The 14,002-nt window shown below is 35.4% G+C and overlaps 3 protein-coding genes across 4 annotated transcripts; all 3 read left to right on the top strand.

Moving 5' to 3' along the window:
* The first annotated feature begins 740 nt into the window (after positions 1–740).
* Positions 741–1,604, top strand: LOC130460798 (F-box/kelch-repeat protein At3g06240-like). Its single transcript, XM_056828359.1, has one exon. It carries the CDS (start codon positions 741–743, stop codon positions 1,602–1,604), a length of 864 nt encoding a protein of 287 aa, XP_056684337.1.
* A 4,410-nt stretch (positions 1,605–6,014) lies between these two features.
* Positions 6,015–10,022, top strand: LOC130462038 (F-box protein At2g26160-like). Its single transcript, XM_056830370.1, has 3 exons — positions 6,015–7,348; positions 8,177–8,271; positions 8,360–10,022. The coding sequence occupies exons 1-2, from the start codon at positions 6,249–6,251 to the stop codon at positions 8,244–8,246; spliced, it is 1,170 nt and encodes a 389-aa protein (XP_056686348.1). The 5' UTR covers positions 6,015–6,248; the 3' UTR covers positions 8,247–8,271; positions 8,360–10,022.
* Positions 10,023–10,437: 415 nt separating this feature from the next.
* LOC130462037 (uncharacterized) lies at positions 10,438–13,214 on the top strand. 2 transcript variants are annotated; one of them, XM_056830369.1, is made up of 3 exons: positions 10,438–11,789; positions 12,502–12,686; positions 12,818–13,214. In XM_056830369.1, exons 1-3 carry the CDS (start codon positions 10,624–10,626, stop codon positions 12,982–12,984), a joined length of 1,518 nt encoding a protein of 505 aa, XP_056686347.1. In that variant the 5' UTR covers positions 10,438–10,623; the 3' UTR covers positions 12,985–13,214. The 2 variants fall into 2 exon arrangements, with proteins under 2 accessions (XP_056686347.1, XP_056686346.1); XM_056830368.1 differs by having other exon boundaries at positions 12,502–12,710.
* Positions 13,215–14,002: the final 788 nt, after the last annotated feature.

Genomic DNA, 14,002 nt, shown 5'->3' with positions numbered 1-14,002 from the left:
TTGGCCGGTATATTGTTGCCATCTAGTATGACGGTAGGAGTCCTACATTATACAGACTAATGGATTATTTATTATTTTTAATTAGTTCATCGAGAGTTTTTGGTTTACTAGCTACCATATATAAGATCTTGTATATGCTATCCAATATCGATATATACAAAGTCTATAAACTTATTAGGGTTTCAATTGATTCTAAGATCGTGTTTTAAGTTTTTATTCCAATTTATGTTCTTATAACGCCGTTAAACTAACACTCGATCATGCTATTAATTGCTTTGTTATTTATCTTCTTTCTGTGTGTATTCTTCATGGCTATGGCGGGCAAATATTCAATTCACGACGTAGGCTGTTGGTCGATGTGCCGCGTGTTATTCAGAAAAATTCTACAGAAGAATGAAATAATATCGTGGAGTGGCCGCCTTCCGTTGGAGCTTGAATCTAATATTCTCGAAAGACTACCAATTAAAACGCTTTTTCAACTACGATGCGTTTGTAAGCGTTGGCGTAACGAAATCAAATGTTCATATTTTAGGAGATCCCATACAAGTCGAATTCAGATTCATAAACAAAATAATTCCAGCCTTATCATCGTTCGTCGTGGTTATTTTCAATTCTTTTCCATTGATCATACCATAAAGGTAAAGAAACTACCTGTTCATGGCCTTACCCCTTATTACGACTTTGTTAGTTCTTGTAATGGTCTGTTTTGCTTCCAAAAAATAATTTACAACGAAAGACATATGATTAGGTTTTCGTTATACAACCCGGTTACCGGCAACTTTAGCAACATACCGGATTTGACACCGGGTTATGCTTATTACAGTTGGGATTCTATTATCGGGTTTGGGTATGATTCCAAAAGTGATGATTATAAGATATTTTGCTCAGTTCCGCAAAAGGAACGTGATATTGATGATTATAATAAACCCATTAAATCTTGGGTTTATAGCTCGAAAAACAATTCATGGAGAATCATTCAACCTCCTCCGCCTCATCATCGATGTGGGTTTAAGCCAAAGATGGTTCTCTATAATAATGCTTTACACTGGTTAGTTGGTAATAATATAATATTTAGTTTTGACCTCGCAACTGAAGAGTATGATCAAATATCACAACCTAATTACGATTCCAATGATAAGGTTTTTCATTCACGTGAATTGGCCAATTTAAGGGGATATTTGCATTTGGTAGAATATAATATTACTTATGAGAATGACCCACCCGAAATACATGAGTATGTCATGCGAATATGGGCGATGGGTTCAAATCAATCATGGGTCAAATTGATACATTGTCTCTCACTCAAACAAGTCGTAGAAAGAGAAATGAAACGGCATCGTACTCTTGGGAAAAAGGTGCTTACATATCATTATCCATTTATGTATAGTCCGCCGTTGCCTTATGCTTATTCGGAGAATGAAGATGAGATACTCATGGTTTTAGGTGGTAGAACTTTTGTTAATTGTGATGTTCGTAGTGGTGAGTTAAAAAGGGTCGAATCATGTAGTTTACCTGACGGTTGGAAGGATCCAGGGTATTTATATGATGTGATTCCATGGATTGGTTCCTTTGTTCTGCCCTCAACATCAAGGCTCTGTTTATAGCTGAAACTGATAAGGTAGCTAATTACCTGAAGCGTTTGGTAAAACGGATTGTTTAAGCAAGTTTTTTTATAATTTTTTGTTGTTGTTATTTTATATATATGTCAACTAGTAATATGAAGTTGATAATGTGCGATAAAAAGGGTAACTAATACTTCATACTAAGTATTTTCTAAACTACTCTGATCCGTAGTAGCTAGCTTAATTGTCTTTATTAATTTTTTTTCTTGTTTATGAAAATTCTTTACCCTCATTATTTTATCTTCGTGATTTTTTTACAATTATTTGCACGGACTCCAATTCAATATTCAAGCGTTAATATATTTAATTTTGTACCATAAAAAGTTGATATATTGGAAGTGTATATCGAGAATAGTCTAACAAAATATCATTTGATAATGCTTTGATATACTCCGGATATATTAATGAAAATTTACGTTCATAATTTTCATAATTTGGACATATATTTCAATGGACAAAAAGCTTTTAAAAACAGAAATATATAGTATATTTTTTTGTGAATTCTTTTCATTTGAGTAAACATGTATCACCCATTAAACCATATTTATCAAAACTTCATAATTCAAATACACCATAAAACAAGATGACATAATCGATCTGTTCAAGCATCCCACCTACAATTATAATACGGAGTAATTGATACCCCTTAAAACAAAGTGCCTTTTCTAATTATTATTCCTTGGTATAATGCAAGTCTGCAACAAATTAAAAGCATAAAACTCTCTTCACTTTATATTTTTGCATCTGCTCCATAATACAATTTCAGTCGACTGAAATGTAGACGTTAAAAGTTTTAACGTCTGAATTTCAGTCAATTTAAGGATCTTAAATCTTATTTCAGCTATTTGCCAAACACTTCTATTCTTTTAAGGTAACTTGAGTTTTAAATACCTAATCATTTAAGATGACTGAAACGTGTTGCCAAACAGAGCCCAAGTACTTGACCTTAATTCTAGTAAACTAATTATTTTGTTTGTTAGTTTGATCGATCTACCACTCTATATTGGCGATGCCCCGAAGTGTTGCATATAGTTCGAGTTTTTTTTAGTCATTTCAAATTCACTTATAAATTTTAGTTTGACAATTAATATATAATATGAATTTCATTACATATACAGTTTAAGAATAAAGTTGGTTAACCAACAACCGGTAAACTAATTTTTTGAGTAATTTTGTATTGTATTGAGTTAAAAAGCTGAAATACATTATATTTTGGAGAAAAATCACATTTGATTAGCTCGCTCAAAGATAACACAACATTATTTTTTCATATTCTTTTCTTTGTTAATTTCATGGTTTTGTGTTTGATCCATGGTTTTGTGTTTGATCTAAATACATTTGTAGAAAAGATAAATAATTCGATTAGTAAAAATGAATAAAAAAATTATTAAAAAGATTTTTGTATTAAAAGGAAAAAGTTTATTAAAAAGATTTATTAAATTTTTTATTAAATATTTCATCGATGAGTAAATGATTTGATTAGTAAACGAAAAGATAAATGATAGATTTAAGAAAAAAATTATTAAAAAGGAAAAGGAGTTAACCAAATAAGTATTTTTGTGTATGCATTTTTAATTACACAAGTACATATCGCATGCATAATAAGCTAGCTAGCCTTTTAGAGACGGAGGGAGTAGGTCATATGCAACTAGTTTAAACCCCTGTTTGTGATTTATATATATTATAGCTCACAATGGGTTGGGTTGAAATCAGGTCGACCCGTTAATTTATAAACGCGTTGAGATTTTTCCAACAACCCGACATGTTTTTTTAAATGGGTTAAGATTCTCAACCCAACCCGACATGATTATGAACGGGTTGATCCATTTAACTGTAAATTGATCGATTTGAATATATAACTAAGGGATCATTTTATCGGCGGAAATCTTATAGCAAAAATAATAATACTCCAATGTATTGAGAGAGAAAAATAAGTATTGGCGGTTGTTAGAATTTAGTTTAAGTTTTCATATTTATAATTTTTAAAAAACTAGATTAAACATTTTTGCAGGTTGACCTTAACCTTATTTGCGAAAAGGCTACATATACCTTCAGCCCTTCAGGGTATTATATCCATGGTTGTGAATGTGATTTGTCTAAAATTTTAAATTTCATGTGGAATATTTTAGATTTAAATTTTAATCTCATATGGAGTTGCTTATGTGATCGAAAACAATCAATGGGAGGCCAGGGTATGTTACTATTTGATACCGTAAGGGTATTATGTAGCGGCTTCCCCTTATTTGGGTTAGATAGGTTGCTTTGGGGTTGAATATTTCAATGACCAGACTTATTTAATTAAACGGGTTGGATTGACACATGTAATTAAATGGTGAAAATTTTGACCTGGCCCTTTATATTGGAGTAAATAGGTCTGGAGGTCCCTTAACTTTTCCAAAAGGAGCAGTTAAGTCCCTCAAGTTTCAAAAGGAGCATTTAGGTCCCTCAAAATGGATGGAATAAGCTATTTTTATTAACACCGTTACATTTTCCGTTAAGTTCAATTAAATAATAATAAAGCTGATTTTAAATAAAGGGAAATCAATTTACATGTGTATAAATGATTTAAAATAGCTTCTTTTGATTTTGACTTAGCTTTTTCAAGTTCCTTAGCCTTTTCATTTGCTTTTTCACCATACACATTTCATCAAAACTGATTACAAATAGTTCTTACACTTAACTTATTAAACACAAAATCACAACATATATTAATAAAGGATAATCTAGTTACATGACAATGGTCCTTCCCCACTGTACAAGGCTAGTAAATACCCGTTGCCAACCCAATCCTCAAAAGGGTAATACACTTGAACCATAACATAAGACCAACCGAGTAACGGATACCATTTATGCACAATTTGATCCGACTCACGTTTGTTCGGCCCGGGATACAGACATGCTGGGATACAGACCAACTGCCTTGCGTACCTTCTGTTCACATGCCATCCATTCGTTTCATGTACTGCTTGAAGCCTTGGTTTGATGGCCATGATCTAGAACTCTCGAGGTGAGGCCCCACAAGGTGGATCCCTTCACAACACGCCTTTGTCGAACCCAAGCTTCACTTCATCGAAAAATGATTTCCTCACCATTCGATGATCTGCTTTTCAGGATTCTCCAACATTCACAACCCCTTTGAGAATGACTCAACAAGGGGTCATGGAAGCATGACATTGGAAGGCTACTTAGACAGAGAAACTACGGTCGTGTTTTTTTTATGACTAATTTTTATTTTCTTATATGGGGGGTGATATTTGTATACGAAATCTTCTATGGTTAAGAAGATATTCATTGTGTTGTGATGAATTGAAAGGAAAAAAAACTGGGTTGTTGAGTAGAAGAAGAAATATATATGGAGTATTGAATACAAACCAAGATATAAGAGATGAATATTGTTGTAATGCTTTAAGCCAACCCCCTTGTGTTTATATAGTCAAGGAAGACCAATGGAAGATAAGCTGTTTCTCACATCTCAATGCTTCTCATTAAATACTTAGGAGTAGTTAGTAGACCAAGGAAGACCAAATTAAATATAGTCTTGTTGTAATGCTTTAAGCCAACCCCCTTGTGTTTATATAGTCAAGGAATACCAATGGAAGATAAGCTGTTTCTCACATCTCAATGCTCCTCATTAAATACTTAGGAGTAGTTAGTAGACCAAGGAAGACCAAATTAAATATAGTGCGTCTGAAATGCAACTTGTATCTAATACAAATGTTTAAATTTCCAGAACAGTGGATACATACTCCGTATATGTACCTAGTTTGAACACATACTCCGTATTAAGGTTCATTACCTTACTCGGACGAAGCTCTTTTAAGTCCTCTTATCTAACGAGTATGACCATTAATTGAATTTCGTTAAATAATACTCTGATGAGCGAGCTTAGCTTTGAGACGAGATAGAACACAAAATGAGGCTCATTAAACAAATCAGTTACAAGCTCGTTTATGATCTGAACACAAACATGCTCGTTCATGTTACAAGCTCGTGAACAAGCTCGTTTATGTTCATTTATTTAATTAATTAGACGGGCTTGAACACACATCGAAACTTGATAAATAAATTAGATCCAGGAGCATGAAATACTGGACATATCGGTAAGTGCAACGTCTAATTGTAAATTGTAACAAAATTCATAATTCACGTTCTACAAAATTTTTAAGTGTTTTATTTGCCATGGAATGTTAAATACTCTGTTTTTTGAGAGCCTCAACGGCTATATTTTTGTAAAAAGCTAACTGAAATGAATTTCCCTTTATTTAATTATTGGTAAATGGTAAATGTAACTGTTTTTTTGTCGTTTAGTGCCTTTTATTTAGTTTCCTTTTAATTTAAATGCATTTTAACGGACGTTAGTGACGGAAAACAAAAAGCAGCGGATTCCATCCAAACGCAGGGACCTAAATGCTCCTTTTGAAACTTGAGGGACCTAACTGCTCCTTTTGGCAAAGTTTAGGGACCTGCAGATCTATTTACTCCTTTATATTGGGTTGGATTCGATCATTCGATTAGGTATCCCAGGAGAAACTTAAAGCATTTCCCTCTTGTTCATTTCATCGAACACTTTCTGGGCAGCACTCTTTCCTTCACCCCACTTCATAGCTGCCAAAGAGGAAGAAAAAGATGCCGAACGGTAGTCATACTCGCCCTCGCCGGAGGTTAAATTGGTCAGATCTTCCGAAACAAGTGCTTCAATCAATCGCCAAATCCCTCGGAACAGATATCGATAGCTTGCGCAGTTTCCGGTCGGTGTGCAAGAAATGGCGCCAATCAACTGCTTATTCCGTGCCCACTTCCGTCCACAAGGGTTTGTTATCTTCCTCCGTCATCCTCCTCCGCCCCCGTGGTGGCTCAGCCTCTATCTCCACCCCATGGATGGTGTCTGTTGTCCAAATCGCCAACGGTATTACCCTCTTCTTCCACCCTTTTTTTGGTACACCTCTCATCAGTCTCCCTAAAGAACTTGACTTTTCTCAATTTCACACCTCCCGCCTTTCCATGTCCCACCATAAGGCGGATTACGGCGAAATCGATAACTTATCGGCTCTATACAGGCCGGAGAAATTACTTCTGACCTCACTGAAATTCAAAGTTCCCGGAACAATTAGATTACCATTGTTGAAAATAGTTGAAGGTTCAAATGAACAAATTGATGATTCTATAAATTTTTGCAGCTTCATTTATTCAATTGATTGGAAAGGAAACCTGTACAAGTTTTCTATACAGAAGTCTACAGTTTCTAAAACACTCAGTGCCAGTGCATTTGATGAGGTGGATGTAGATGTAATGCGGTATCGAAAGCGCCTCGTGACACCTTCATCGTTGTTAATAAGGAAACTGTACTTGGTTGTGAGGAGAAAGAACATGTTCAAGGTTTATGAGTTGTGTGACAAGTTATGGAGTTCTTGGAAGTTTGTTGAGGTTCAGAGCTTTGGGGATAAAGATGATCTGGTTCTGTTTGTCACTAGAGACTACAGCTTTTTTGCCTCTGCTAAAGATTTTCCCGGTTGTCAATTGAGCAACTGTATTGTCTTCTCACATTATGCTTTCCCTGCTTATTCTAATACTGATTTGAATTACCCGAGAGACGGGGTAGGGATCTATATTTACCAGCTTGGAGGAAACAATCATGCTTTCATGCCAATTTCATCTTACCCGGGATTTCCTATTCATCTTTGGTCACCTCCATCATGTGTTTTACAGGCCTCCCTATCACTTAGGAGGTACATAATTATCAGCAGTTTTATTAACAGTAGTCATTATCTATTAACTCCTATATATCTTGTCAATAAACATATTTGTCCTGTGGGTTGTGCGCACTTGTTAGAGAAATAGTGGTATTAGTTTTGTGTACTTCAGGATACTTAAAATTGTTGTCCTGTTTCCCCATCATTTTGATCATTTTCTGTTGCTTCTATTTGATGATCTCCCATAAGATGGCAACAACGGTGGATTAGTGTTGCAATAATTTTATTTTCTTGGATGGCAATATTGTTGTGATTTTGTTGTTGCTGTGTATCCATTTGTTCTATGCTCTGATCTATTCTTAGGTGTACCTGTTAAGTAACTGTGATACATCTGCTCGACTGTATTGTTTACCATGTATTCCTTTTTGTTTTCAAACCGTTTTGTATATTGCTACCTTATCATGTATAAAGTATAAGTTAGGAGTATGGTTTATTCTGTTAAACTGTTAATGTGGTGTGCTTCATTTTCTCCATTAATCAAAGGCAATATCACCATCGTGCTGCTAAATTAACTAATTAAGTGTCTAATACGGCAAGAGCATAAAATATCTTGCTGTGGTAAGGAGCCTTGGGCTAAATATGAAGTTTGAGAAATGATGTAGGTGGATATTAACTAAATAAGTAGTGCTATAAGAAACAAATGGATGTTTATTTTCCTGCATTAACTTACATGTGGCATCGTCATACTAGTACTTATTATGAAGTCAGGTTGAATGATATTTCTAATGATTAACCCATGGGTGTGTATTGTAAAGAAGGGTTCTCAAATTTGAAGCTTTTTCATGTTTTTTTTTTCATCCGAAGGGAGGCTGGCAAGGAAGGGGGTGAAAATAAGCAACCAGTCGATCCCAAGCTGTCAGGATGGTGTATCTAGGGCATATATAACCTCTATGAACCAGGTAATAAATCCTGCTAATTTGATCATTTTCACTTCAGCCCTGTTATAGGGATCTAGTAAGAATATTCTCCTTCCATTCTTTTTGGCAGAGCACTAGAGTCACTTGCTACTATGGTACTCATTCTTGAGGCTAACACAGCCAGGTCCTTGAGTGACTGCCAAGCCGACTATTTAAGCTCTGCGTTGTCTGACTTGAAATGTATGCGCTTTGAAGTTGATTGGCTTGTTCCCATCGTTGAGAAGGCAGTAGGACTACACAAAAGTAAGCCCCTAATAGAATCTCTCAACAAGCTTAGACAGTTAAATGAGCAAGCCACAGAACGCAGATCAAACCTCTTTGATGAATTGGCCAAACTTGATGAGTTGCAAAAGGAACTGAAGGAAGATATGGTGAATCTGTCCAAGATGATTCCTTTATCTGCACAAAAAGATTTGGACATACCTTTAAGTGGAGAAGGAACATAAATCAAATGCTTGTGGCTTCTGACTTCTGAGTCACATAAGGTGTGTTTTACTTATAATACCCTGCTTTGTGCTTATTATTGGCTTGTGATAGGAGACAGCCTTAGTTGTTAATTCTAATATTTTTGTTGTGGGATTTACATATTTCGACTGGTTATTATTTCAAGTTTGCAACATTTCTACCGGATATATGCCTGCTTTGCATATAAAAAAGCATTTCTTACCAATTTGCGTGTATATCTATGTTTTGAGATGGGGGTATGACCTAGCTTAACACTTTGTTTGAACAAAAGGAAATGGAGAGAAAGGAACGAGAGGGGAACAAGCTCTCTTGTTTGGAGAAAAGATTGGGGGGAAAGAAGGGAAGGGAGAGGGATATTTCGACTGGTTATTATTTCAAGTTTGCAACATTTCTACCGGATATATGCCTGCTTTGCATATAAAAAAGCATTTCTTACCAATTTGCGTGTATATCTATGTTTTGAGATGGGGGTATGACCTAGCTTAACACTTTGTTTGAACAAGAGGAAATGGAGAGAAAGGAACGAGAGGGGAACAAGCTCTCTTGTTTGGAGAAAAGATTGGGGGGAAAGAAGGGAAGGGAGAGGGAGCGATCAATTTTAATAAACCTCACCCCTTCAAAAAATTGAAGACATTTGGATATAAAATGGAGCTCACATCCCCCTTGCCTTTCTTTCCCTTCTACAAAGTATCTTGTTATTCAAACAATCGTGAAACTTCTGATGCGTATTTTTTGACAGAAAAATGTATGTCGCATTAATATTTCATTGTATGCTACGTACCCTTGAGAAATAAATTTCACTGAATGTGTTCTTAGATAACCTACCTTTGACCATTCCTAGGTAAGCATATGTTTGGAACTGATAATGGATTTGCCGTACCTGAATTTTAGTTGCTACTCTTCTTCTTTTTACTTGTTCTATGTACGTGATTAGAAAAGCAGAAATGGAGGGGGGCAAATGGGTGGGTTAATGAAGGAGATAGTTGTGGACAATCAGGTATAGACGTATAGTCCCTCGGCTCCCTCAGTTTTAGTTTTTACTTTGTGATAGTTGTTATACTTTGACTTTTGTGGTCAACGTTTTTCAAAATTGCAAGTAAATTTTACGCTCTTTCATAAGCCAGTTACACTAGATTTTTTTTTCCTCCAAGAAAAAAAAGAAGTTACACTGTAATTAGTTTTCAAAAGGTCTTGCGCGTGCAAGTGTACACCAAGATAACTTTTATTCATTTTTCTGTAACTTTAACCTAGTTTTGATTAACTTTTATATTAGTAAAAATAAAGTTGATAGATAACATTTTAAAGGGTTAAATGATTAATTTTATACATTTTTAGTGATTTTGAAGAAATAAGTTTTATTAAAATTAAAAAAAATCACTAAAAAATAGATAACTTTTACCTATATAAGTCCGGTGTACAAGATTTATTGTACAAGAAACCCTTGTAAATAAGATCGAATTTGTGATTAGTTTTTGGGAAACACTGCCTTCACGGCTAAAACCTAATTCAGCTGAAACCTAACTCTAATTTTTGAATTCAGGAGAGTTTTGGTAGGGTGAAAGTTCTGAAAACACTAAAACATACCTATTCAATTCCAAACACTTCTGTTAAAAATAGTATTATACACTTCGTATTTAGGTATTATTGTGTTATGCAAACTTTACTCTAGTTATCTTGTATTAGGGAACTACCTAATGTGATAAGCGTGTGAGTGTGTGACACCCTTGCCATGACCAGAATCTTTGTGCGGCAAAAGACTTAGGGCTATGTATATAAATATATATATGTTTTGTGTTCTCAATTTAAAACTTCCATAATACAGATTAAAACCTTGGTCAATAGAGAGAGAGAAATACGGGGATATTCATCATGAAAAGATGGGCAGATTTGCCACTGCAAGCCCTCCGAACAATCGCAATGTTCCTTCAATGCGACGCAAACGACTTGCACAATTTTCAAGCTGTGTGTAAGAATTGGCATCACTCAAATACTATCTCCGCCCTCTTACCCTACCGTATAGAAGAAGCAAAGTGCACTATATTCTCTTCTTCTGTCTATCTCATCCACCCCCCTGAAACTTACAACGGCTCTTACCCTTGGATGGTGAGCACTGTCAAAACTCCTGATGGCAGGACTCAATTCTGCCACCCCTTTTTTGGTACACCGCTCCCTAATCTTCCCGATAATCTTGACTTGGGTCAATTTCGTTTCTCGTGTCTCGCTGAAGCCTACCATCAGGTATATGACCATGGAGATGAGTGTGAAGATGGATGCACATCACCTCTCTCCTGCGAAGTGTATGGAAAAACCTGTTTCGTGTCTATGCCAGTCCCGAGCTTGGAACAATGTTGGGTGTTTTATTTAAACCGTATGGGTTGTTTACAGGGATACCCTTCAACTGGGACTAAATTACAGGGATGGGATGTACCATGTTTTACCATGTCTTACAATAATGTTAACCAATTTGATGATATGCTGTGTTTTAGGGGTGTGATTTATGTTTTAGATACTCAGGGAAAACTCTATCAAATGTCTAACGACGTATTAGGATTGCTAAAAACAGTTGTTGATTGTCCGGTTTCTGAATTCGAACAGTCTAACATAGGATGGAGGAAGCGGTTGGCAGTATCATCAACTGGAACTTTTTATTTGGTAAAACAAACCAGAAGAGGTTTCAATGTTTTTGAGTTAAATATGTGTGACGATAACTCCAGAAGATGGGTTAAGGTTTCGGGATTCCCGAATCATGAGGTACTGTTTGTGACTAGATACTGCAGCTTCTTTATTGCTGTTGATAAATTTCCTGGTAATCAATTATACAACAGCATCGTTTACTCCAACTCTGCTTTTCCTCCTAATTCTGGCAATGGTTGGCGGTTTTCAGAAGAGGAGATGATTTATTGTTTCATGCTAGGAAAAGAACTTGAAGTACCCCAGCCATTTTCAACAAACATAGGATTACTCCAGCTATTGTCACCCCAACCATGGGTATATTTTGAGGCTCAAAAGTCTTCTTTCCTATCATCATCTCATAGGTAACTGTATACTCTGTATCAATTCGTTATTGCCCTTTAATTTATTTTTGTTAATTTCTTGGTTGCCTTTTTATATTTGTTTACAAAATCCAACATGATTATGTTTGTTTGTTTTCCAGTTTCGACATATTGTTTGTTCTATAGGATCTTGAAACTAAAGTCTTGTTCTTGCCTGGTCAGCAATCAATGGAAAATTAATATGTAAATAAATCTTGGGTTTGTTGATTGGGAATATAAACATACTAACTTCGTTCCTAAATGATCTTTACGCTTACTATTTGCACGGTAATTAAGGAATTTGGTAAATATGTGATGGTAGGGTAACAAATGGGAAAATGAGAGGCTACAAATTGTCCAACAATATGAGTGGATAAAAATAAATATTAAAGTATTGTGAGTGGGTAAGTTATGGTGGGCTAAATGAGAGCAAAAATGGAATAAAGTAGAGTGTAAAGAACTTTCAGGAACGGACTAAAACGGAAAGCCTAAAGAACTTTTAGGAACGGAGGTAGTACATTGTTTTCCCTTCATTTTAAATGACTTTTTGACATTTGCATAATCATATGATAATTTTGCTGATAAAGTGGCAAATACTAAGTGACTTCTTCTTCTGCTATTGTCTACCGTTCACCGTACATATTGCTAAAACCTTATATGACAATCTTAAAGAACACTCTAATTTGGACTAATGTGATGTTTAATTTGTGTAAAGTGATGATGAGGATGGAACGACACAATCTGATTCAAGTAGCAATGATAGTTCTTCTTGGCAAGATGTGAATGGAATGACACAATCTGATTCAAATAGCAATGACAGTTCTTCTCGGACTTCCTCTTCCTCATTTGGTGAACCTGAATACCAGGAACAAACCACTCAGAATCCTCCTGTCAATAATGGTATGAATCATGTTGCGGAAGCAGGTGACAATTGGAATAGTTTGCAGATGCTTGATTAGATTACATCCATTCCCTTCTCCACTTTCTGAAGTTTATGTTATACTGACTGTTATTAAGTTCTTATTGATCAGAATCTCATCCGAACACTTCAATGGAGGAAAGCAGAACACACTCTGCGGAACGAAGATTGAATCTCCTCAAGGAATTAGACGAACGTAATACGTTGAAGAAAATACTTGAAGAAAATGTGGCCAACGTGGCGAAATTGGACAGGGTTTTGGGACGGAGATTGATGTAAAGTCAATAGTTATAGATTCTAATTTCTACAGTTTCAAGCTATGGTTATCTGATGATAACTTTGGGTTTGGATTTAACTTTCGTTTGCTGTTTAAGTCTTGAAATTCAGAATATTGATATACATGCAGTGTATACAAGTGCTTGTACACACTAATTTCGTTAAAATTGTTGCACCATTTGGACTATTTATACGGTTCGTGTTGTTATCTTTGACCACATTAAGTAAAAACTCCGGCAAGATAGTTTGTATGATTTGCCTTCGTGATTATCTCTTAAAGGTTACTCCGTCTGTCCTAGATTGAAACATTGGATCTTGAAATGGTCATCAATGATTTATGTACCTATCTGACCAATTATTTAATTTGCATAACACAAATTCGTATTTATAAGTGGTGAACAATATTTAAAACCAATTACTCCCTCTGTCCCTTAATACTCGCACCGCTTTCCTTTTCGGGCCGTCCCTTAATACTTGCACCGCTTCTATAAATGGAAATTTTTACTTATATTATATTATTTCTCACACTTACCTACTAACCCACCTACATCCCTACTCCCTACAAAAAATCATTTAAAAATTCACATATCCCACTCACCACTCCCCATCCTTACACATTTTCCACTAACTATATTACTCACTCCGTCCCAAATTAGTTGTTACACGTACCTTTGCACAAAGTTTTAGGTGATAAGTGGTTGCGTGGTTATCAATTGTTATTTTATTGAAAAAGTAGATGTGATAGAAGTTAGTGGGGTATTTTTTTAATTGAAAGGGGACAAAAGAAGTTTTAGTGGGAAGAGAGAGACAATATAATAATTGTGGGGTCATTCATAATTTAGAAATGTAACAACTAATCTGGGACAGATGAAAAAGGAAAGTGTAACAACTAATCTGGGACGGAGGGAGTAAAAAATACCTCAATATCAACTAACACCAATTAAATTAATAAGTCAATTCAAGTGTATTAAACTCCGCACCGGTCAAATCGGTGCGAGTATTAAGGGACGGAGGGAGTAAA

Source organism: Spinacia oleracea, chromosome 5, assembly GCF_020520425.1.
Source record: "Spinacia oleracea cultivar Varoflay chromosome 5, BTI_SOV_V1, whole genome shotgun sequence".
NCBI classification, from domain to species: domain Eukaryota; kingdom Viridiplantae; phylum Streptophyta; class Magnoliopsida; order Caryophyllales; family Amaranthaceae; genus Spinacia; species Spinacia oleracea.
The sequence above is the reverse complement of the archived record's forward strand: the minus strand, read 5'-3'. Positions and strand labels throughout refer to the sequence as shown.

What these genes read in the sequence shown, in the direction of transcription:
- LOC130460798 (XM_056828359.1), top strand. Translation starts at nt 741, where the DNA reads ATGATTAGGTTTTCGTTATACAACCCGGTTACCGGCAACTTTAGCAAC.
- LOC130462038 (XM_056830370.1), top strand. Translation starts at nt 6,249, where the DNA reads ATGCCGAACGGTAGTCATACTCGCCCTCGCCGGAGGTTAAATTGGTCA. An exon ending in GCCTCCCTATCACTTAGGAG is followed by an intron (nt 7,349 to 8,176) that starts GTACATAATTAT and finishes TTTCATCCGAAG; the next exon opens with GGAGGCTGGCAAGGAAGGGG.
- LOC130462037 (XM_056830368.1), top strand. Translation starts at nt 10,624, where the DNA reads ATGAAAAGATGGGCAGATTTGCCACTGCAAGCCCTCCGAACAATCGCA. An exon ending in TTCCTATCATCATCTCATAG is followed by an intron (nt 11,790 to 12,501) that starts GTAACTGTATAC and finishes ATTTGTGTAAAG; the next exon opens with TGATGATGAGGATGGAACGA. An exon ending in GAATCATGTTGCGGAAGCAG is followed by an intron (nt 12,711 to 12,817) that starts GTGACAATTGGA and finishes CTTATTGATCAG; the next exon opens with AATCTCATCCGAACACTTCA.